At 37.6% G+C, this 23,692-nt stretch overlaps 1 protein-coding gene across 1 annotated transcript in view; it reads right to left on the bottom strand.

Annotated features, from left to right (window-relative positions):
- Positions 1-222: 222 nt before the first annotated feature.
- The window catches only part of PKD2L2 (polycystin 2 like 2, transient receptor potential cation channel), a 37,566-nt gene continuing 14,096 nt past the window's right edge, over positions 223-23,692 (bottom strand). The window contains exons 7-14 of the mRNA XM_028103737.2: positions 22,828-22,998; positions 22,353-22,534; positions 15,533-15,653; positions 14,697-14,798; positions 13,158-13,222; positions 12,492-12,546; positions 747-859; positions 223-319 (exon numbers count right to left, since the gene is read on the bottom strand). Of these exons, the coding sequence (XP_027959538.1) occupies positions 223-319; positions 747-859; positions 12,492-12,546; positions 13,158-13,222; positions 14,697-14,798; positions 15,533-15,653; positions 22,353-22,534; positions 22,828-22,998 (906 nt within the window). The remainder of the gene's footprint in view (positions 320-746; positions 860-12,491; positions 12,547-13,157; positions 13,223-14,696; positions 14,799-15,532; positions 15,654-22,352; positions 22,535-22,827; positions 22,999-23,692) is intronic.

Here is a 23,692-nt window from a genome sequence, read left to right as displayed (position 1 = left end):
CTGTAATACATGTGGATTGTACAGTAGGTCCTGTTCAGGGGCACTTAATTTCTGGAAATCTTTTGAGATCATCATTGACTGACAATAGTTTGCTGATAGGTGGTGTAGTGTTTTTAAAGTGTACCTGTAATGGGGACATGTTTAGGAAATAATTCAGTACAAGGATAAATCTTTGTTAGAAATACTCAATGATTATATCACAGGTTCTCACCTGCACTTCTCTCAAGGTTGTAGAGTTGAAATCTTTCTCATCACTCGGTTTAGTTTTAGACTGACATAGTGTAATTCTTTCTCCAGCTCCACGGCATATAAAAAGAGTCTAGAGGACAATTTAGAAGGAAGCAGAGAATGAGTAACATACCTTTGTGCATAAAGAGTCAGCACGTTATTAGTACCTATTGTTAAGTACTTGGGAGTGGGAAGATAGTATTTTAAGCTTCTAAAACATGCCTAGTGTGGCCAAGTTTGGATCTTATATTGTAAAACTGGAGAACAGTGTTTGCTATGCATATCAAATCTAAATGGCAGTTCCTATTTGGAGATGTAAGGATAAAAGCAATTGGTTCCACTCTCACCTTACATTTATACAAATAGAGTCTTGTGCTTTCTGTTTAATTTCAAAGTTGGGTTAAAAAGATGACCATATTCAACAGAATAAGGTCTGGTTTCAGGAAAATAATGTAACTCATGGCCCCAGTCCCCATATCATGATATCCCACAGTGCCCTGATTAGAACATATACTTACTCTCGAAATTCCTGTTGAGTGACAGGCTGGTAGTCATCTTGAATTTCTGCAGAATAATACTTTTTCTCAAGCCTCTCTTTCCACTTTTTCATCTGCTTTGCACTTTGAATCTCCTGTCAAGTCAGAGGACAAGCATCGTTGGCACTTGAGCATCATGGGGTTGAAAATCTTAAAACTAGTCTCTCCAGGGCTGTGGTTTTGAGCCCTACTGGAGTTTTGCCCTTCCTGGCTTTAAGATCTATGCATCATCAGATTCATTTGAGAGGACTTGGTGTTAGAACTGTTCACCAGAGTTATGGGTTTTTTAAATTAAAAATCATCAGCTTATTCTCGTTTCACTGCCTCTTCCCCCCTGCCTCTCCAGCTGAATTTCTCACGTTCTCTGTTCTTCACTAGGCTAAAGCTGAACTGTTCTTTTCTGTGCTTCTGTTGTGTAATGAAGCAGATGTACTTCAAACACATCTGTGGGTATTTGCCCTCCCAGCTGCTTCAAAGCCAGACCCCTGCAGTCTTACCTAACAGTCCTTGGTCCCCTTTTCAACATTACTGCATCAATCTGTGCACTCCAGTCTGCCCACAGACCCCAAAATAAGTTCCTCATAACAGAAAATCATTGCTACATTTGTCTCTGCTCCTAAAGAGTCCTTCCTGTGTTTTGTCCTCACTACCACTCGCTTCCTTTTTAGTGTCCAAATAACTTTTTCCCAACTTTAGAAAAAATGCACTCTTATGTAATGTAGAAAATAGGGACAGCACTAAAAAAAAAAAAAAAAAAAAGGAAAGAGGAGGGGCGCCTGGGTGACTGAGTCGGGTAAGCATCTGCCTTCAGCTCAGGTCATGATTCCAGGGTTCTGGGATCGAGCCCCGCATTGGGCTCCCTGCTCAGCGGGGAGTCTGCTTCTGCTTCTCCCTCTGCCTGCCGCTCCCCCTGCTAGTGTTCTCTCTCCTGAATAAGTAAATAAATAAATGTATCTTTAAAAAAAGGAGACCTTGCATCCTGATATGATCCAAAGTCTTTTTTTTTTTAAGATTTCATTTATTTGACAGAGACACACAGGGAGAGAGGGAACACAAGCAGGGGGAGTGGGAGAGGGAGAAGCAGGCTTCTGCAGAGCAGGGAGCCCGACGTGGGGCTCGATCCCAGGACCCTGGAACCATGACCTGAGCTGAAAGCAGATGCCTAAAGACTGAGCCACCCAGGCGCCCCAGATCCAAAGTCTTCTCAGTAAATCAGTACGATACTGCCCTGCTCCAGCAGTGATTTGAAGTACCAAAGTTGATCCCTTTATAAGGATTCTGATTACTTTGCCCAGAGAGGATGGTGATGCCGAAGTTGTACACTGTTGACTTAATAAATATGTGCTGTTCTGGTCAGAGAAACTATCAGACATTGTCTGCTTTTAAACCAACATAGCATAAGTAGGAAAGGATGGCTTTCCATCTTGCTAGTTTTATTTTGGCCACATTATAGCATTCACGTTTTGACATATTCACTTACACTTTTAATATGGTGTTAAAGTGGTAGGCCATGCACTATTTCTGAATGACCAGGCCTGTAATAACAGATGTGGTAGTACTATGGGTTAAATAGACTGCCTAGTAAACTTGACTCATCCTTCAAAAAAACCCATCTCAACCATCACTGCTTCTGTGAAGCCTGCCTTGACATTCACAGGAAAGTGGCGCCTTTCCTCACAAACAGAGTGGCAATTCTGGGGGCATTTTCTCCAAGTTTCAAGGTTCTAATCGCCTCACCTCTTCCCTGTAGATGGTAGCTGTCACTTACTGTTGTCCCTGCATTCATTTAGTGTTCCAACACTGGCTCTTCTAGTCCTCTAATACCTCAGGAAGGAATTCTCTGTAGTAAAGGCCCTCTTTTTTGACTGCCTTGTGTGTTTTTGTTTTTCTGACTGGACTAACGAGTATTTGGTAGCAGGGGAGCTCCTCAAAGAATCAGACCTTCATAGATGATGTGCTTCCACCAAGGGACATGATAACTGACTATAAGTATATGAGACTATCACCTGGCCATTTGGGATTCCTCAGGCTACTGAGCAAGCAAGCAAAGGAGTGGGTACCCAATGGACTGAGTACCAAGGGGAAATTTGTTGCTGCTACAAAACAGGTGCAGAGAGGGCTATATTTGGAACCCAGGGAATTCTCTGGGGTATGCCTGTTTTATGTCCAAAAATAAACTTTGTAGTTTAGGGATAGCTGGTTGGTGTAGTCACTATGAGCATGCAACTCTTGATCTTGGGGTTGTGAGTTCAGGCCCCATGTGGTGGGTAGAGTTTACTAAAAAAAACCCAAACTTTGTAGTTTAAACATTAAGTTCTTAAGGAATTGTGATATCATTAGGAATGGTCTTAACATCACCCAGAGATAGATATTCTTGGGACTTTGCTTCTCCCTTTTGGGGGAGAGGATAAAAGTGCCTTCATTTGTATAAAGGATAGTTCCACCTTATTGGAGGGAACCATGAAAAATAGTTAATGTCATTTTATGCAAGTTCAAATGTGTATACTAAATAGCCAAAAGGGTCACCTGGACCTACTATTTAGCTGATTTCTCTCAACTCAAAGTTTACCCTTTTATGCTCTATGGTGGTAGGCCTCAGGTTTTATAAACCTCATTCCCCAGACTCTTGCCTCTGGCTTGTTAGGTTTTGCCTTCGTGGTGGATGGTGGGGTGAAGGATCTGGGTTTTTATCTGTCTGCATTGCTTCTGCTAATGGTAGTCCCCTCCAGCAGCTGGGGCTGCTGCATGGCTGCGGCATGCCAGAGCCTTTCGGCACACCCAGAACCAGGCTCACCATACTCCCTCAGAAATAGTAACAGCAGGAATGGGATAGGGATTACCTCAGAGGTCTGAACAATAGCTCTGTAGGCTCTTTCTCTAAGAGGAGGTTCAGATAACTTCACCTTTTGTAACCTTAGCCTTGGGAGTGGTAGCATCTTCCTAGAGTATGAGTTGTGTCAGTGTTTTTACTTTTTCTGCCTTCCAGTACCTATGTAACCAGTTCCCTGTAGTAAATTTTTTCTGTTTAAAATATATAATGTGGGGACACCTGGGTGGCTCAGTCGGTTAAGCTGCCTTCAGCTCAGGTCATGATTCCAGGGTCTGGGGATCGAGTCCCACATCAGGCTCTCTGCTCAGCGGGAAGCCTGCTTCTCCCTCTCACACCCCCTTTGTGCTCTCTCTCTCAAATAAAATCTTAAAAAAGAAATAATAATAAATAAAAAAATATATAATGTGTACTCCATTTTCCTGATTAGGTCCTGACTGAAAGTATATATTCATATTTGATCAAGTGTATTTTGTATCTTTAAGGCATGCTTTAATTTTCCTCATCTTGGTTTTAAACACTTTTTATTCTTGGGCATTTTCTATTTTGTTGCTATTAGAGAGTATTATGTTATAATTTTTAATGAACTGGTTGGTGTTTGCATATATGACATAACTGTAAATTATTTTTTATTATTGCTATATTGAATTCTGGTACTTGCATACCTAGGAAACATGCATACCTATTTGCATAAGGAAACTTAAGAGAATCATATGTCAAGTAAAGGTAGTTTATATCTCTTCCCTCCCAATTCTTACACTTCTAGTTTATTTTTCTTACTTAATTGTTTTTGGCTGACATGTCCAGTGTTTCCTGACATGTCCATTGTTTCCCTTTTAAGTAAGGTGCTAGCTTAGGGGTGAGATTAAGTATGTTTTTACCGTATCAAGGAAGTGTCCATTGATTTCTGTTTTGTTTTGTTTTGTTGTCCCCCTAAGATTGGATGCTGAATCTTATCAAATACCCAGCATCTGTGGAAAATGATCATGCAACTTTCCTTTTGGATCTATTAATAGAATGAATTATGTTAATTAGTTGATTACCAATTTTAAACTGTCTTTCCATTCTTAGAATAAACCCTATTGAATCATGATATATTACAGTGTTCTGTTAGGTTCTGTTGCTAATATTTAGGATTTTTGATCAAAATTTATAAGTGATATGTGTATGTGTGTGTATATATATTGTTATTTTATATGTGTGTGTATGTGTATATATAGTGTGTATATATATATAGTCATTTTACATAATGACTATATAGCCATTTTATAAAAATAATTTGGAAGCTTTCCATTTTCTCTTTTTTTCTGGAACAGCTTAAATAGATTGAAACTATTTGTTCTTTACAAATCTGATAAAATTCCTTTGTGAAGCCATCTGGGCCTGATTTATTTTTCAGGTAGCTGTGATGACTTTATAATATTCTACAGAGTGGATTTGTTTAGCCTTTGTAAGCTCTATTCTGGGCTCAGTTTTGGTAAATTTATTTTCAGAGAAAAATTACCCACTGCATTCAGTTTTTCAGATGTTATTTGCAAAGAGTTATACAAAAAAGTCTCTTAGTGATTTTTTTCAGGTATACAACATAATGATTTCATATATGTATATATTGTGAAATGATCACTATAGTCAGTGTAGTTAATAGTTAACATCCATCACTACACAGTTATAGATTTTTTTTCTTGTGATTGGGACTTTTAAGACCTACTCCCTTAGTAACTTTCAAATATACAATATGGTATTATTAATTGTAGTCATCATGCTGTACATGCATCTCCGGAAATTATTTTATAATTGGAAGTTTGTATCTTTTGACCACCTTCTCCCATTTCACCAACTCCCACCCTTCCCCCTCTTGAACCACCAATCTGTTCTCTGTTATTTATGAGTTCAGTTTTTTGTTTTTTTGTTGTTTTTAGATTCCACATATGAGATCATACAGTATTTGTTTTTCTCTGACTTATTTCACTTAAAATAATTCTCTCAAGGTATATCGATATTGTTACAAGTGGCAGCATTTCCCTTTTTGTTTTAAATGAGGTTTTTTTTTTTTTAATTTATTAGAGAGCAGAAGAGGGGGTAGGGTCAGAGGGAGAAGCAGACTCCCCGCTGAGCAGGGAGGCCTGATGCGGGACTCGATCCCGGTACTCCCAGATCATGACCTGAGCCGAAGGCAGTTGCTTAACCCACTGAGTCACCCACGCACCCTCCTTTTTTTTTTTTTAAATGGCTGATTAGTATTCCTTTATACATATATCCATTTCTTTATCCATTCATTCATTGATGGACGCTTAGGTTATTTCCACGTCTTGGCTATTCTAAATAATGCTGCAATGAACATGGTATGGATATCTTTTAGAATTGTTTTTATTCCCTTCAGATAAATACCCAGAAGTGGGATTACTGGTAATCATATGTTCTAGTTTTAATTTTTTGAGGAACCTCCATACTGTTTTCCACAGTGGCTGCACCAGTTTTCATTCCCACCCACAGTGCACAAGAGTTCCCTTTTCTCCGCATCCTTGCCAATACTTGATATCTCTTGTCTTTTTGATGACAGACATTTTGACTAGTGTGAGGTGATAGCTCATTGCGGTTTGGTTGGCATTTCCCTGATGATTAGGAATGTTGAGCACATTTTCATGTACCTGTTGACCATCTCTATGTCTTCTTTGGACAAATGTCTATTCAGATCCTCTGCTCATTTTCCAGTTGGATTGTTTTGAGTTGTTACTGAGTTGTATGAGTTCTTTTTATATTTTGGATATTAACTCCTTATCAGATATATAATTTGCAAATATTTTCTTCTATGCAGTAGGTTGGCTTTTCATTTTGTTAATTGTTTCCTTTGCTGCACAGAAGCTTTTTAGCTTGTTTTGTTTTTGCTTTTGCTGCCTTTGTTTTTGGTGTCAGATCCAAAAAAATCATCACTGAGACTGATGACAAGGAACTTACTGCCTATGTTGTCTTTTTATTTTTATTTTTATTTATTTATTTAAATTTATTTATTTGACAGAGAGAGACACAGCGAGAGAGGGAACACAAGCAGGGGGAGTGGGAGAGGGAGAAGCAGGCTTCCAGCCGAGCTGGAGCGGGGAGCCCGATGCAGGGCTTGATCCCAGGACCCTGGGATCATGATCTGAGCCAAAGGCAGACGCTTAATGACTGAGTCACCCAGGCGCCCCTGCCTACGTTGTCTTCTAAGAGTTTTATGGTTTCGTGTCTTAATGTTCAAGTCTTTAATCCATTTTGTGTTAATTTTATTTAAATTTTATGTAAGATATTGGTCCAGTTTTGCTCTTTTGCATGTGCCTGTCTAGTTTCCCCAGCACCATTTATTAAAGAGATTGTCCCTCCCCCATTGTATAGTCTTGGCACTTTTGTCATAAATTAATTGGTCATATATGGGAGGGTTTATTTCTGGACTATTTTATTCCATTGGTTTTTGTGTCTCTTCTTATGCAAATACCAGAATATTTATACTGCCAAAGCTCTGGGTTTTTTTGTTTTGTTTTGTTTTTGTCTTGTTTTTTAGAGAGAGTGTGCAAGCAAGGGTGAGAGAGTGGCAGAGGGAGAAGGAGAGAGAGAATATTAAGGAGGCTCCACACCCAGCGCAGAGCCCCATGCAGGGCTTGATCTCACAACCCTGAGATCATGACCTGAGTGGAAATCAAAAGTCAGATGCTTAACTGACTGAGCCACCCAGGTGCCCCAAAAGCTTTGTAATATAATTTGAAATCAGGGTGTATTACGCCTCCAGCTTTCTTCTTTCTCCAGTTACTCTTCTCAAGATTGCTTTGACTATTTGAGGTCTTTGTAGTTCCATGCATATTTTAGGATTGTTTGTTCTTTTTCTGTGCAAAATGCCATTGGAATTTTGATAGGGATTGCATTCAATCTGTATATTGCTCCAGGTAGTATGAACATTTTAACAGTACTAAGGCCTCTAATCCATGAGCGTGGAATATCCTTCCCTTTGTTTCTGTTTCTTCAGTTTTAGTGGTATTTTTTTAATTACTTGTTTTTTCATTATTTCTCCCATTCCAATTTCTTACTATGCAGGTTTATGCTTTCTCCCTCTTATTCCATGTTTGTTGGCTAGTAGTTTCTTCCCACTCATCTTTTCAAAGAACCAGCCATTTTATTTATTTATACAACTTTGTATTTGCCACTCGTTAATTCTGTTTTTGTTTTTATTTCTTATTTCTGTTTTTTCTATTTATTGTTCTTTTCTAACTTTTTGAGTTACGTACAGTTTTTCAGTCTTGATTTTTATTGATAAATTTAAGTCTGTTGATTTCCCTCTGGCATTTGACCTTACCTCATAGATTCTGCTCTATAGTGTTTTTATTGTTTTTTTAAGAATTCTGCAATTTCATTTTGTATTTCCTATTTGATTCAAGAATTGTTTAATAGTTTTTTTAAAGATTTTATTTATTTTTAAGTATTTATTTACTTAGAAGGAAAGAGAGAATGCAAGTTGGGGGGAGGAGCAGAGGGAGAGAATCTCAAGCAGACTCTGTACGGACCGTGGAGCCTCATGCAGGGCTCGATCTCACAACACTGAGATCATGACCTGAGCTGAAATCAAGAGTGGGATACTTAACTGACTGAGCCACCCAGGTGCCCCAAGGATTTTATTTATTTTTAGAGAGAGAGAGTGCATGCAAGTGTGAGTGGGGCAGTGCGGGGGGCGGGTTGCAGAGGAAGAGGGAGAGAAGCAGACTCCCCATTGAGTGTGGACTCTCAGAAGGGACTCAGTCTCACCTCCCTGAGATCATGACCCCAGTGGAAATCAAGAGTCCAGTGCTTAACCATCTGAACCACCCAGGCACCCCAAGAATTGTTTAATAGTTTAAAGTCTTGGTTAAATAATCTTTTTTTTTCTGATTTTGTTAAAACATTTTTACTACGTTGCTTTTAAATAATTTTTCCTATATTAACCAGTTTTTGGAGTTTATTGAGTTTCTTTGTGGCTCAATAGATGATCATTGTTTTTTAAAGATTTTATTTATTTATTTGAGATAGAGAGTGAGGACGAGCGAGGGTGTGGGGGGTGGGGCAGAGGGAGCCTGATGTGGGGCTCAATCCCAGGACCCTGGGATCATGATCTGAGCTGAAGGCAGATGCTTAACTGAGCCACCCAGGTGCCCCTATATGAACATTTGTTATGAATGGGTTTTTGAAAAGCAGATCTATCTTCTGAGAGTACAAAGTTAAATACGGGGCGCCTGGGTGGCTCAGATGGTTAAGCGTCTGCCTTCGGCTCAGGTCATGATCCCAGGGTCCTGGGATCGAGTCCCGCATCAGGCTCCCTGCTCTGTGGTGAGCCTGCTTCTCCCTCTGCCTCTCTCTCTCTCTCTGACTCTCATGAATAAATAAATAAAACATTAAAAAAAAAAGTTAAATACGTAACTATAAGATCACCGTATTCATTATATTGTTTTGTAGTTCTTATCCTTTTATTTTTCCTGATCTCTCTTTTTAGTGTTCCTATTTCTCATTTTATAAGTTTAGTAGGCCATACTTGATGGAATTTGATGCTGTATTATTTGGTGCATAGATAATCATAACTATTAAAGTTGATGTTAGCACTATAAAGTGCCCTTCATCTCATTCAGAGCTGTAGGTCTAGAATTCTACCTTACTCAGTTGTGTCCTCTAAGTCTTTTGCTTACCTGTTTACACCTTTGCTCATGCTTTTATAGTGAACTTTTCTGAATCACTTTGTTTTAGGTATATACTTTAGGATATAGCATAGAACTGGGTGTTGCTTTGTGATTCAATCTGAAATTTTTTCTTTTTAAGTAAATTAAGTGTAGTTGCTTCTACTGATATGTCAGACATAACTGGTCACAGTTATACTGTTTTATGGTATGTTTTAAATTTTTTTACCACATGGCATATTTTGTTTTTTGTTTTTGTTTTGGTTCTTCTGCCCTTAGGATGGTATATATTTTTGTTTTAGTGGTTTGCTTTTGTTCATGGATCCTTTTATGCAACTTGGGTCCTCTCTTCTTGCTTTGGTTCCCTCAACAAAGAAACAATGACCCTTGTTCAACAAGAAAATGAGCTTGTAGTTTTTTCCTCCTCCTCATCTTCCTCTCCATTACCCAACTATAGTCTTTTTTTAAAGATTTTACTTATTTGTCAGAGAGAAGGCACAAGCAGGGGGATCAGCAGAGGGAGAGGGAGAAGCAGACTTCCCGCCGAGCAGGGAGCCCGATGTGGGACTCGATCCCAGGACCCTGGGATCACGACCTGAGCTGAAGGCAGACGCTTAACCGACTGAGCCACCCAGGCGTCCCAATGTATTTAGTCTTATTACTATGTTTCATTGTATCTGAGAGATAGAGTCTAGTGTAAGACACACCATTGTTTATGGACCACTTAAGAAAGAAAGGCTGCCAATTACCGTATGACACCCTGTCAACCATAGGCACATCTTGATTTTAACAATGTTAAAATGTGAAAAGAAAATGTGTTTTAAAATCATTGAAACAATTTATTATTTATTATTGTATTATTAAATATGCTAAAATTTACTCTTACTGATTATTAACTCTAAATGATAATTCTTTAACTTTTAGCTATATTTTCAAACCAGTCAACTTTTTCTACTTTATACCTTCCCTCTGCCCTCTTCCTTTTTTCAAAATTTCTCTAATCATTCTCGTAGAATCCTTAGGGATACAACAATAATCTCTGGGTTCTTGCACGTTCAAAACTATTTGAGCCTTTACAAACTTGCAGCACAAGTCTGCTGGATATAAATATGCTTGGCTTACATCTTCTTTCCTTGCATAATTTGTAAGTATTTTTCTGTTGATTTATGGTGTTGAATGTTGTCATGCTAACCTGGTTTTCTTTTTCTTGTAAGTCCATATTTTACTTGGATGAGTATCATGTTCATTCTAGGTGATTTCCCCTAGGTACACAGTATGTTTTTCAATTACATCATCCTTTATTTCAGAAATGGTTTACTGAATTTTAATTTTGTTTTTAAAAGAATCTTAAACTTGTAGAAAACTTAGAAGAACAGTACAAATACTTTTTTTTTTTCCTTTGAAGTATTTGGAGTTATCAGCACAATTGTCCCGTTGTCCCTGAGCATGTCAGTGTATATCTGCTGCATACAAGAACATTCTCCGTTATTATCATCACAGCATAACCATCAGAATCAGAAAACTGATTTTGATAGATCATTATCCTCTGATGCTGAGTCCCCCATTAGAATTTGCCAGTTGTCCCAATGATGCCCTTTATAGAAAAAGGATCTAGAGTCCAGGATTAGGCATTTCATTTACTCGTCTTTTAATCTCATTCAGTCTGGTATAGTTCCTCAGCTTTATCTTGGCTTTCTTAATCCTTTTGAAGAATACAGGCCAGTTATTTTGTAGAACGTCCCTCAGTAGTTTAGTTTTGTGTGATACTTTGTTCCGTTACACGTCTTTGGCAGGAGTGTTACTGAAGTGATGCTGTGTTCTCTCAGCATCTTATCAGCTGGCATATGATTTCAGTTTTTTCCCATACTGATTAGGCAACGTCTGCCAGATTCCTCCACCCTGACATAACTCCTTTTCTTTTTGTAATTAATATGCATTTTGTGGAGAGGTATGGAAAAGTTCTACTCTTCCTCCAACTTTTATCCATGTATATGTTCAGGTCAGTATGAACTCATAGAACCCTATGTTATTCAATGGGTTATACATTATTATTCATTAAAGTACTTCAGTATTCCCAGATTTGGCTAGCGGGAGCCCTTGACCTTGACTCTTGTGTCCTTTTAACAGATCATCATTCTTTGAGCACTTTTACTTTCTGGCTCAACAAGATATTCCAGACTCGTTGTATTTTCCAGCCCCGGAATTTAGCCATATTTCCAAGGGGCCCTGGTTCCTTTTAGAAGAGAATGGTATTTGGAAACCAAGGTGTGGGCAACTAACTGTGTTATTACTTCTAGACTTCTCAGTGGATAGACAGAGCTATAGAATACGTACACACACACAAACACACATATACACATCTATAATTCTAATCCAACACCACAAAGTTCATTTTAACCTTCAGCCTTTCCTTTTTGTAACTCCCTTACCTCACAGTGAGAAACTTAGCTCCACTCCATGTATAGCTGACCCTGAACAACACAGGGGCTAGGGGGTGCCGACCCTTGTGCAGTCAAAAATGTGTGTGTAACTTTTGACTCCCTAAAAACTTAACAGCTAATAGCCTACTGTTGATTGAAGACTTACCAATACCATAAGCAGTCGATTAAAACATATTCTGTATATTATATGTATTATATACTGTATTGTTACAATAAAGTAAGCTAGAGAAAAAATGTTACTGATAAAATCATAAGGCAGAGAAAAAATACATTTACAGTAAATACTGCACTGTATTTATTAAAAAAAAAAGACCCACATATAACTGGACCTGCGAAGTTCCAACTGTTGTTTAACAACATGGTTCTTGAACAACACAGGTTTGAACTATGTGGGTCCACGTACATACGGATTTTGTTTACGGTACTGTAAACATAACCTTTTCATTGTTCAAGGGTCAACTGTATATATAAACCATTGAAGTGATCATCACATTGATTACAAGAGAAAAATTACATGATCATGTCAATAGAGCATATCACTAACCCCTGTGTGACAATCCCACAGAGACTACAGCTGGAGCATCAGGGCATCTGGCTGAGTGCAACAATAAGAGAGGTAGCATGTAGGATTGAAATGACTTGTTTAAACAACAAAATAGCTGGATTCTGGGAGAAATTTTTGGAGGTGGAAACCAGTGCTCTAAAGAAAGCAAATCATTTCAGTTCTTAATCTGAACCCTTTCATAGGCATATTTCTAATAAAGCTATCTTTATGAGAAAGTTAAAATCTTACATTTTCATCAAAGCCTTCTCTTCTGGCTCGCTCAACTAAATCTCCGCTTTTCGCACTAAGAATATAAAATAAAAATCAGAAGCATATGGAGCAGAAAGAAAAATGCCAGCATTAAATAAGATCAGCTCTATAGTAAGGATCTGAATTGCATTTTTGGTCTTCCTGATAATGTTTGGAAAATGTGGTCATTAATAAATTCTCCAGAGTGTCACATCTCTAGCTAAAAAAAAAAAAAATGTTTCTATTATGTCCCACTGCCAGAGGCCTGGGTTTCAGAAGCATTTTGACACCAAAATGATTCAGTAGATATAAAGATATCCTTAAATATTTTGTGTAAAAATGTTTTTATTTTGATAGCTAAGTGAATGCACTTAATGTAGACTAAAATTTTTTCCTACCTTTTTAGGGGGTCTGTGTTCTGTCCAGCTTTCTGTTAAAGCTTTTTCTGAGTGGCATAGCATGTGTTATATTAATTTTTAATTAGCTTAGCTTAGAGTCTCATGGCACTCAAAGAATTAGGAGGTACTACTGGGTGATGTATTGACCCGTATTTAGAATCAGCACATTGGATGGTGATTGTTTTGCAATCAAAACCTTACTCTCATTGGGAGTTTCTAATATAATAAACAGTTTGAAATGGCAAGTTAAAAATTTAAGTCATCTTACCTTTTTTCGTCTTCTCCCTCTTCAGGTTTCTTTAGTCTGAGTTTTTCGAGAGCATTGTTGTAACTCTGGGCATAATTAAAAATAGTTTAAAATTTGAAAAAAAATACATATCCTGTATTAATTTTGATCAAGGAATAAGAAATATGGGATGCCTGTCTCCAGAGACTACTACCCTAAAGAAATATGGAGGCAATGCTATGATTATCTTTCACTTTGTCACTGCTTACGTTTTCTGCCTGCTAGTGAAAAAGAAAAGGGTTCTCTTGTGGGCATCACACTTGAACTTGGAAAAAAAAAATCTTTGAAAAGTTTTATTAACATTTATTGCATTTAAGGATGTTAACACTTTAATGCATGTAACCAGCATCATAATCAAGAGATAAAAGATGAAAAAACCTACACTTCAGCTCACTGGGGGATATATTAATAGTTTCCTTTTACAGGTGAGTTCTTGGACAGAGTTTTTAAACTCCACTAACCTCATGGCTCTTAGGACTTCTCCTGTGTGAAGTGATGTGGTTAGAGCCATGGTTGTGCAGAGATGAGCAAGATGGTACAGACGTGACTCTGCTAACAACTCAAGTGAGGTAGGTGTTAAGAGGACAGGGAAGATACCATTCTATCTGGGAGATTAGCAGGTCATCGAGGGAATGGAGGGGACATTGCTGGGGTCAGTGAGTGACATGAACAGGGCCCAGAGAGGAGAGGGACGGCAAGTGATGGTGCACAGCTCTGTGCTCAAACACTGGCTGGAACATACCGTGCTGCCCACAAGGCATGGAAGGTAGACATGCTACATAGTTCAGTGATCATGAATAAAGACCGGTTGGGACGGTGAGACTTGAGAAGGTCCTTGGGTGTTTAGATAAAGAACTTGGACTTACTTTGACAGGCTCAGAGAATCTCTGAAGAATTGTGAGCAGAGAAGTGGTATCAGAGCTGGACTGGCACAGGAAAGAGGCCAGAAGAAGTTACCAAACAGAAGGCCAGGTGCAAAGTACGGAGGGCCCTAACCCAGTGGTGGTGGTTAGAATTCAACATGTCTTTGAATCTCACAAATGTGAACAAAAACTACAGAGATGAACTTGACACACAAGCCTTGGCAACAGACCATATGAGGGACAGGGAATAAAAAATTCAAGGTTTTTAAGCGTGGAGTGACTGAGAAGAGCGTTGCCATTAACAGAAACACGAAAGTGAGCAAAATAAGATTGTTCATAGAAATTTACTAGCATCTAAGTTGAAATTTTTTGGAGGGAAGGGATAGTTTTATTATAAAACCCAACATGCTTTGCATTTAGTAAACAGCTCAATTGCTATTTGATATATTGAAATCTGAGATCATTTTGGTCACCTTTTTTTAAAGCCAGAAAGAAATCTCACTTCCCTGGCAGTGAAATAATACAAATAAGAGCAAGATTGGACCAAAACAAAAAACCCCCCACCACTACTTGGGGTTTAAGTTCTATTCAAAGGACAAGAGTATAAACTGAACAAGATTTGTCTTAGAATTCAAATTAAGAAAAGAATTGGACATACCTTTTTAATCATTTTACCAAGTTCAAAATCTGGCCTTCTGCCTATTGAATAATCAGCTTTCACTTCAGAATAAGTATCATTAATAATTGCCAAGAACATGTTCTGGGGAGAAATAATAATTAGTAAAAATTTAGTTTAAATGTTAGTGACTCTGATGAGTGCTGGGATTTTTTTTTTTAAGGTTTTATTTATTTATTTTGAGAGAGAGATTGAGAGAGGGAGGGAGAGCCCAGCAGAGGGGAGGGGCAGAGGGAGAGGGAGAAGCAGACTCCCTGCTGAGCAGGGAGCCTGATGCGGGGCTCAATCCCAGGCCCCTGGCATCACGACCTGAGCTGAAGGCAGAGGTTTAACCGACTGAGCCACCCAGGCGCCCTGAGTGCTGGGATTTATAAATTAGATTTAAATTTTAAAAGTAGCCCATATGCTCAGTAATAAAGCACATCCTGGGGACCCCTAAAAAATCACAAAGGTATGAGTTTTTAGCCATAAGGGCTAGAAACCATTGCAATAATGGGCAGAATATTTTCATCCCTGCCAGTATGGAATGTCCCAGCTGGAGAGACCTGGGATATTCAAGTTATACTCGGAGTGCGCACATTCCTGGCACACATCAGACACAAATATGGTAACTACTGTGATCACATTCTCCTTTGGACAAACTGAAAACATTTAGACACTGGACTTAGCCTGGATTTCTAGGAATCCACACAATTCCTAATAAATGTAAAAAGCTCTGACAGCTAAGCAGTGATACTATAATTTCTTCTAAATTAGTAATTTCATTTTTATTCTAAAAAAATACAGGCAAAAAAGGGAACATAGATGGTCATACTTACCAGCAGGACAAAGAACACAAAAAAGATGAAAGTGATGAAGTAAATGGGTCCCAGGATACGATTGGCTTGCTGAATGCCAGCAAAATTAAAATCTCCAAGAACAATTCGAAATTGTGTAAATCTTTGATGGGAAGAAAGAAAACATTATATCCCCTCACACATACATGACTACTGATGGGGGTTACCACTATGTCTAGGAACGTATCCATCCAGCTGCATGTGGCATAGGTTCTCTGGCTTTAGTCATGTTAGCTCCGAGTTCCATAAAACTAGGTGTGGAACATCCCCCTAAAGGCCAGACAAGGACTTCAATTGCTCAACAGTGATTCAGGAAATGATGGGCTTCCACTTACTGAATCCTACAAGATTTGACCCTTGAGATACCTGCTTACCAACTAGTCTTGGCAATGACCTTCTTAGCCTTTCTTGGGCCCTTCTAAAATTTAGAATACCTGACCTTGTCCAATAAGGATTTTCAACTCATACCTAGACCCAAAAACCCTAAAATTTCTAATACCAATAATATGTGTAATGTGTACACCTCCTCTGCTAAAATAAGATGCCAACAATTTGTCACTTGCCGAGTCTCAAAACAAGTGCTGGTAATGATCCTCAAACATGATCCAGAGGTGGGGTGTTTTTTTTGTTTTTAATTTTTAGAGAGAGAGAGAGCGCACATGTGAGAGAGCAGGGTGGGGAGGAAGCAGGGGAAGAGGGAGAGAAGCAGACTCCCCGCTGAGTGCAGAACCCAACTCAGGGCTCAGTCTCAGGACCCTGACATCATGACCTAAGCCGAAATCAAGGGTTGGGCGCTCAACTGACTGAGCTACTGAGGTTTACTTTATTCTCTTCAATAACTATAAATCTTGGATTTGATGTAAAATAACATTTAAAATATTACAAATCTTCATTTTATTAATATTAAAGGTGGAAATTAAGGCTTTGAATGAGCATAGTAGTAGCAGAGGTGGAATTAGGAGTATTTTACATGTTTTCTCATCATTAAATTGGCAATGGCATTGCCAGACACACCAGGGATATGTTATAAATTACGTAGATGATTTCTTTATTTTTTTTAACTTGAGAACTGTTTAATTTCATCTTTACTCATAGATTAAACAATTAATTTAAAAAGTATTTGGATCTTTCTTTACAAGTTAAAATTGTTTTCTTAGGAAAATTATCTTTTTAGCTATAATATAAACACTGAGCAGTCTGTAGAAGCAAGTTAGAAATTTTCATAAATGGTGATAAACATTATTAAGGATTGTTGCTTGAGTTCTGTATTATACCCATTAATTAAATTTCAAGCATTACTTTTAATTAATGTTAATATCCAACAGTCCCAGAAATACCTGTGATATCAGATTTAACCTAAATTCCAAAGGAGGTCAATGGGTCAATTGGTTATTGGGTTAGAAAAAGATTTATTATAGTTTCCATTTTTAAAACCCAGGTTCCTGAATTGATAATTTTAAAATAATAATTTAAAGATAATAATTAGATGAAATTAATCTTTTTTCTTTAAATTATGTGAACAGTATATAGGAAAATAATCTGTTATTCTTGTTTTGCAACAGTAGCATCCTACTTTATTACTCATAATTTGTTTTCTGGAATGGATAACATCTATTTTATGTTCCTTATGGATAGCCAGAGCTCTAATATTGGACAATTAAAAGAAAAAGGCAGCACTCCAGTTTTTCTGATTATAATAATAACGCACATTCATGGGAGAAATTTTAGGAAGTACTAAAAAAGTTTTAAAAAATTCGTAAGCTAATTAGGAACAACCACAGTTGATACTTTGGGCTTATTTGGATTTATGTTTGATATATTTTGATGCCATGGTTACTGCTGTTAGATGCTTAAAATGAGTTATTTTAAAGGAAAGTCTGGGATGGAATTTTTAATAGTATGTAGATACTTTGCATGATTGGTTAGTCAGTCAAAAGGAAGGCTTATTGTTCCTGGTTGCTTTTGCCCAGCATGTAAAGGGAGCATACAGCTGTAAACAATGAAGGAAGAAATATTCAAAGAAATGGGCTACTTGGAGTCCTAGGACTCAAGAGTTAGCTGGAATTTCATCTTGGGTACTTAAGATATGGTTAAATCATTCATACTTAAAAGTATTTATTTAGCCTTTTTTTTTTTTAAGACTTACTTATTTAGGGGTGCCTGGGTGGCTCAGCCAGTTAAGCATCTGCCTTTGGCTCCGGTCATGATCCAGGGTCCTGTGATCGAGCCCCACATTGGGCTCCCTGCTCAGCAGGGACCCTGCTTCTCCCTCTGCCTCTCTCTCTCTCAAATAAATAAAATATTTTTTACTTATAAAAAATAAAAGGAGGGCAGGGGAGAGTCTTTAACAAACTCCGTGCTGAGTATGGAGCCCAACACTGGGCTGGATCTCATGACTCAGATCACGACCTGAGCTGGAACCAAGAGTCGGTTGCTTAACCAACTGAGCCACCCAGCCACCCCATTTATTCAGCTTTTACTACTGGTTTATAATGTTCTTCTACACAAGATACAAAAAGAAAAGCTGAACTGGAAGGAGACCAAAGTCTCTCAACAAATATTTTTTCCTCTCTGGTATAGGAGAATGAGAGGTTCTGTTTCAGTTTTGATTAAACTTGATCTGTAATCCTTGAGTTGTATTGACAGGAGAAAAGATAAGTTAAAGGCACCATTTCTCCTTTCCAGAAATTAGCTTGTTAACTAAAGCTTCCATTCAGCCCTTCTGAATGAGGTCCAGATACCTCTGTTGTGTAAGTAATGTGAATAACAAAACCTAACCAATTTGCTGAATGGTTATAATCACATAGGAAATGGAGACTTCAAACGCAATGTAATTGTCATTTTTCTCCTAATTGGAGTTTAGTTTATCGGAGTTTAGCTTATCTACCCTCCCCCCCAACCTAAAAGGAACACCATGACTGCTTAGAATACAGGGTTATACTGAATGAAAAACTGTTTTGTAGTCTCCTCATACCCCTGGTAACTTTCTAGAGTTCTCTCTTATAAATTAAAATTGGTAACAGATTGTTCCATAATAATATACCACTGTGGTTAATATGACTTCACATGACTGGGTATTTAGCTATTCTTCAGCATTCTCCAAATATTGCCTAGTCCACTGTCTGTCTTCTGTAACTCAGGTTAAACATGTTAGGCCTTCTTGTTCCAGTCTTCATACTTCATACCTTCTCCCACTTTCTGTATCTCTATGCCACATTTCCAGTAATTTTTGCTGGCCTATTTTTCACTTTACTCATTCTCTCTTCATCTCTTATTTGCTGTCAAACCTGTCAACTAGGTGTTTTGTTTGTTTTTTGTGGAGCCCAATGTGGAGCTCAAATCCACAACCCTGAGATTAAGACCTGAGCCGAGATCAAGAGTCTGACGCTCAACCAACTGAGCCACCAAGGTGGCCCATGTCAACTAGGTTTTTATTCTCAGTTACTACAATTTTCAGTTCTGGAATTCTATTTTTGATACTTTTTCAAAGATGTCACTTTTTATACTGTCCTGTTCTCTAAAGATGTTTTCTGACTTATATTTCTCTAAATATAGTATTTTGTGATTATTCTAATATTGGAAGTCTTTGAGTCTGTTGTTTGTTATCTGCTAGTTCTTGCTTATGATTCCTTACCCCTTCTGTACCAGGTTGCCTTTGACTATGAGCAGTAAGTTATATTTGGAAAATTGCTTGTAGAAGTAATTTGAGACTGAGGATGAATAAACTTTCTCCAGAGAGGTTTTTTGTGTCTGCAGATGCACACAGGCATTCTAACCCAGGACCATCTTAATCCAAGTTTAAGACATGAAATTCCCTGGATACCTAGGTAATTATGGGATTGATTCACCTTTAACTTGAGACTTTAGCCCTTCAGTTTCCTTGCCTGTTGTGTGGAGAGGTTATCAGACAAGCCCTCCCCGCCTCTGCCCCCATGCAAGCCCTGGACTTTGCCTTCTGTCTCCTTCTCCTGGAGAGGTGGCCAGAAACACATTTTCTTGACTATTTCTCTGGATCATCAAAAATGCCTTCATGGTGGAGGGTTTGGGGAGGGTGGTGGAATAGGAAACATTAGGAATATGTCTCCCCACCTAGACAATAATGACATAGGGAGAATTTGTCTGATGTAACTGTTTTGGAACTCTGGAGTCTATTTAAGGCTTGCAACTTCCAGGGGAAGGCTTAGACAATTTTGGTCAATTTCAGGTTTTAGTTTGGTAAAAGCTACCCATCTGCCACCCCCCAGCCCATGGCAGGGAGCCATGCATATATTCCTGGAGCAGCTTGCATGCAACCTGTGTGAACGAGGGTGGGCAATCAGGACACTGTTCTCCAAACATTAGGGGTCTGTGTTTTGATTGCTGATTGCTCCTTCTGATCACAAGGATGCAGAAAGATGTGGGCATGTTCCCCTGTCTTTTTCAAGTCCCTCTCCCTCTTGCTGAATTAATGTCCTTGGGATTAAAGAGCTGGTGCCCTCCCCTCCTCCTTCATTTTTCTCTTTTTCCCCTTTTGGGAGCCAGACATTAAAGACATCAAAAGTAACTGCATATATGGAGGAAATTAGAAAGTCACCCTGCATCCCCAAGGAAAGGTGCAGGCTCAGAAAAGACCTAAGAAGACCTTTACACTTCAAGCTGCTCCTTAGCCTGAAGACAGTATACAATAATAAACAAAACAAAACAAAAAACAGGAAACCCTGGTGAAGGGCAAGAATGTCATTTCCAGGGTTATCACATTCTACATTCAAATGTCCAGGTTTCAACAACAACAAGAAAAGACAGGACATACAAAGAAGCAGGAAAGTATGACCCAATCAAAGGAAAAAAATAAACCAACAGAAATATCCCTGAGAAAGACCAGATAGCAAACCTACTAGACAAAGACTTTAAAGAGATGCTCAAAGAACTAAAAGACATGGGGAAAGTCAAGAAAAGGGAGGAAATTCCAACATATTGCATGACACCGATGAATCCTGAAGGCATGCTAAGTGAAATAAATCAGTCACAAATAGGCAAATACTGTATGATCCCACTAAGCACCTAGAGTTAATGAAAATCAAAAGAGAGAGAGAGAGACAAAAAGTAGAATGGTGGTTGCCAGAGGCTGAGAAAGGGGGAAAGTGGAGAATTCTTGATTAATGGGCATAGTTTCAGTTTTACAAGATGAAAAGAGTTCTGGAAATGGATGGTGGTGATGTTGCACAGTATGAATGTACTTAATCTCACTGAATTGTACACTTGGAAATGGTTAAGATGGTAAATTTTATGTATATCTTAACACAATAAAAAAAAACCCTTATAAACGTAAAAAGAAGGCTTCAGGGCAAAAGAAGCCTTGGATGCTGAGCTTACTTCTCTGGGTTCTTGCCTTTTGGTTTTGGTCCACTTATTATCTACTTTATGGTCAGTTCTTCAATGTTACCTGTATTTCATCTAGCTTTTTAAATTGTCTTGAAGAGGAGGTTGATTTGAATAACCTAGCACATCATTACCAAAAGCAGAGGTCCCCTCATTAATGTATTCCAAAGTTGTCTACCTGTTTGTTCTGTGTCTTATACTTCCTTTCTTCTCCACTATCTAGGGTAAGACCAATTTCCAAGTTCTGTAAATTACTACAATTATATTCAATGTCCAATACTACTAAGTTTTATTAGTGACACTTGAGTTAAGATCCTAGGAAAGGACCAAGAAGTTGTTGGAACTGCAAACATAATTCACTCAAGAGAAAGCTAATTAGACTTCTCAAATTGTAGGCTGTTGACATTGGAAGGAATCTTTGGGAATAACAGTCCAGTCCCTTCATTTGCAGATGAAGAAATAAAGGTCTAGAAAAGGTGAATAGCTAGTGCAGAAGTGGAAAGTAGAACTATATCCTCTTGGTTCCTAGTCCACTCTTCTTTCTATGAGTAATTAATAAAGGGTTATTTCAGTAAATATGAAATTTCTTAGAATTGGCACTTCAAATATATCCCTGTGGATGGTGAAAAGAGAGCAACTTAAGACATTTCCTTGGACCAGAACTCCCCCAAAATCAAGTAAAAGGGCATGGACAAGTAAGTTTGGGGAATTCTTGACTAAAGTTAAGAAAGTTATTGCAGTTTTTCTCAGGGTCATATGTTAACATGCACTCCAAATTTTCAAAAGAGTGATGCAAAATTTCAAAAACTTATTTAAATATGAAGCCATTTCCCACCAATATTGGTCTAAGTTACATATTTTGAGAATTTATATTTCAGACTATCATAATTTTCTTACACACACACAACTTATTTTACCTACTCAAAAAGGAGAGTGAATTTATTTATTCACTTAAAAAAAATCTGAATACTTTTCTAAGGATTCTACCCGATCAGTTGTATAAGTTTGTTGCCTACTGATTGCTTTATGCATTAAAACACAGCTTTGCCAGGTCAGCAAAGGACAATCAGGTGAATATCAATAAAAGGATTCTAAAGGTAGAGGCCTTAAAGAGAAACATTTAAACTTTCTTTTCTCCAGACAATAAATATTACAGAGACATAGAGGCCAATTTCTGTTATATTTGGTAAGCTTTTTACCAATGAAAAATGAAAAATTATTTTTCTAACTTGACCTCTTAACATTTAAAAAATGGACTGCACTATCCATTGGGATCTTTTAATGCTAAATACTACTTTGAGTGTGACCAGGTACTTTTCTATCAGTGAAAATATAAAACCAAGTTTAAATGTATTAAAACATATATTACTACTTATTATAGGCCTTTCCATGATTTGTTTTCTTAAAAGTTAGTAAATATAATTACATTATTCTAACAGCTTACATGGCATTTTGAAAAGTGGAAAAGTCGTCAACTTGTGATCCAAAAACAAGAAATCCTAACTGAGCATAAGCAAAGAATATTATAAAAAACATGATGGCAAATCCTACTATGTCTTTGATACAGCAGGACAAGGTTGATGACAGCTGAGACATTGTCTTATTAAAACTTATGAATTTGAATATCTGAAAAAGAACAAAGTTAATTGAAACAAGAATATCTAATATCATACTTACTTATAGTAAGTTAAATTAATTTCAGAAAAAATTTGCTTCAAATTAGAGGAAATGCTTAATAGTGATAGGAGTGTTTGAGGATTTGCCTGCAATCATTGCAAGGCCAACCTACTTTTTAAAATTAATTTATAGTTAAGAAAATCCTTTTTTCCCCATAACTTTGCAGCTTTAGTTCCCATTTTGCTATCTAAAAAAAACCACTTATTTAATCTGTTGTATTTAATATAATAAAGTATAAATACCTTTATCCATGCAAAAAAGATGGTGACAGCGATTATATTGTTGTAGTAAGTGTGCCAGTATGCAAGAAAATAGAAGTCTGAATATTTTTCAGTATTTTTTAACAAGTCTCCAAGTAAGAGAAAAATTTGTATATTACAGTATATGTTGAAGGAAACAGTCACAAAACACAACTAAATGGGAAAATAAGAAATATTAAATTAGAGACAATTTCTACTTCTGAATTTCCTGCAGCCTATGAACAGACACAGGAAAAAGTTCATCAGAAGTTTAACAAAAAGGGGGGGGAACTAAGACGTAGGCTTTTACGTGAATGGAAGTGAACCGCAACTTACAGAAGTTTAAGATAGCAAGATGATCACAAAAGTGCAGAAATACTGGTCACCTGACCATCCTAATCTGTCTGCCTGTTTCTTTGAGTCATAAAGCACAAATGTCTAAAATGACTACGTTATTCTGACAAGGCTGCGTTTCTGCTCCATGTAACTACGTGATACCTAGAAGTTTATTTGTTTATGTATTTATTTATAATTCCAGTGTAGTTAACATAGTGTTATATTAGTTTCATGTGTACAGTATAGTAGTTCAACATGTCCATACACATGATCCTTAAAAGTTTAATATTTTCTACCACGTAACACTAAAAGAAAAAATTTTTCAGTGACACAAAAATAAGCCTTGAGAGCCCTCTGACAGCTCTTCTAGAGGAGGATTTCAGAACCAGGTTGTATCAGGTATCACAGCTTTCGAACTGTCATGAAAATCTTCCTTTGACTTCCTTTGCCTGAAATGCTCAGATAGTTAAACATTCAATGTTATGCTGTATGTTAAGTATTATCGGGGATACCAGAGAGGTAGGTGGCACAT

This window comes from Eumetopias jubatus, unplaced genomic scaffold (genome assembly GCF_037043125.1).
Source record: "Eumetopias jubatus isolate StellerSeaLion01/CBP00866 unplaced genomic scaffold, mEumJub1_p1.0 scaffold_5, whole genome shotgun sequence".
NCBI classification, from domain to species: domain Eukaryota; kingdom Metazoa; phylum Chordata; class Mammalia; order Carnivora; family Otariidae; genus Eumetopias; species Eumetopias jubatus.
The sequence above is the reverse complement of the archived record's forward strand: the minus strand, read 5'-3'. Positions and strand labels throughout refer to the sequence as shown.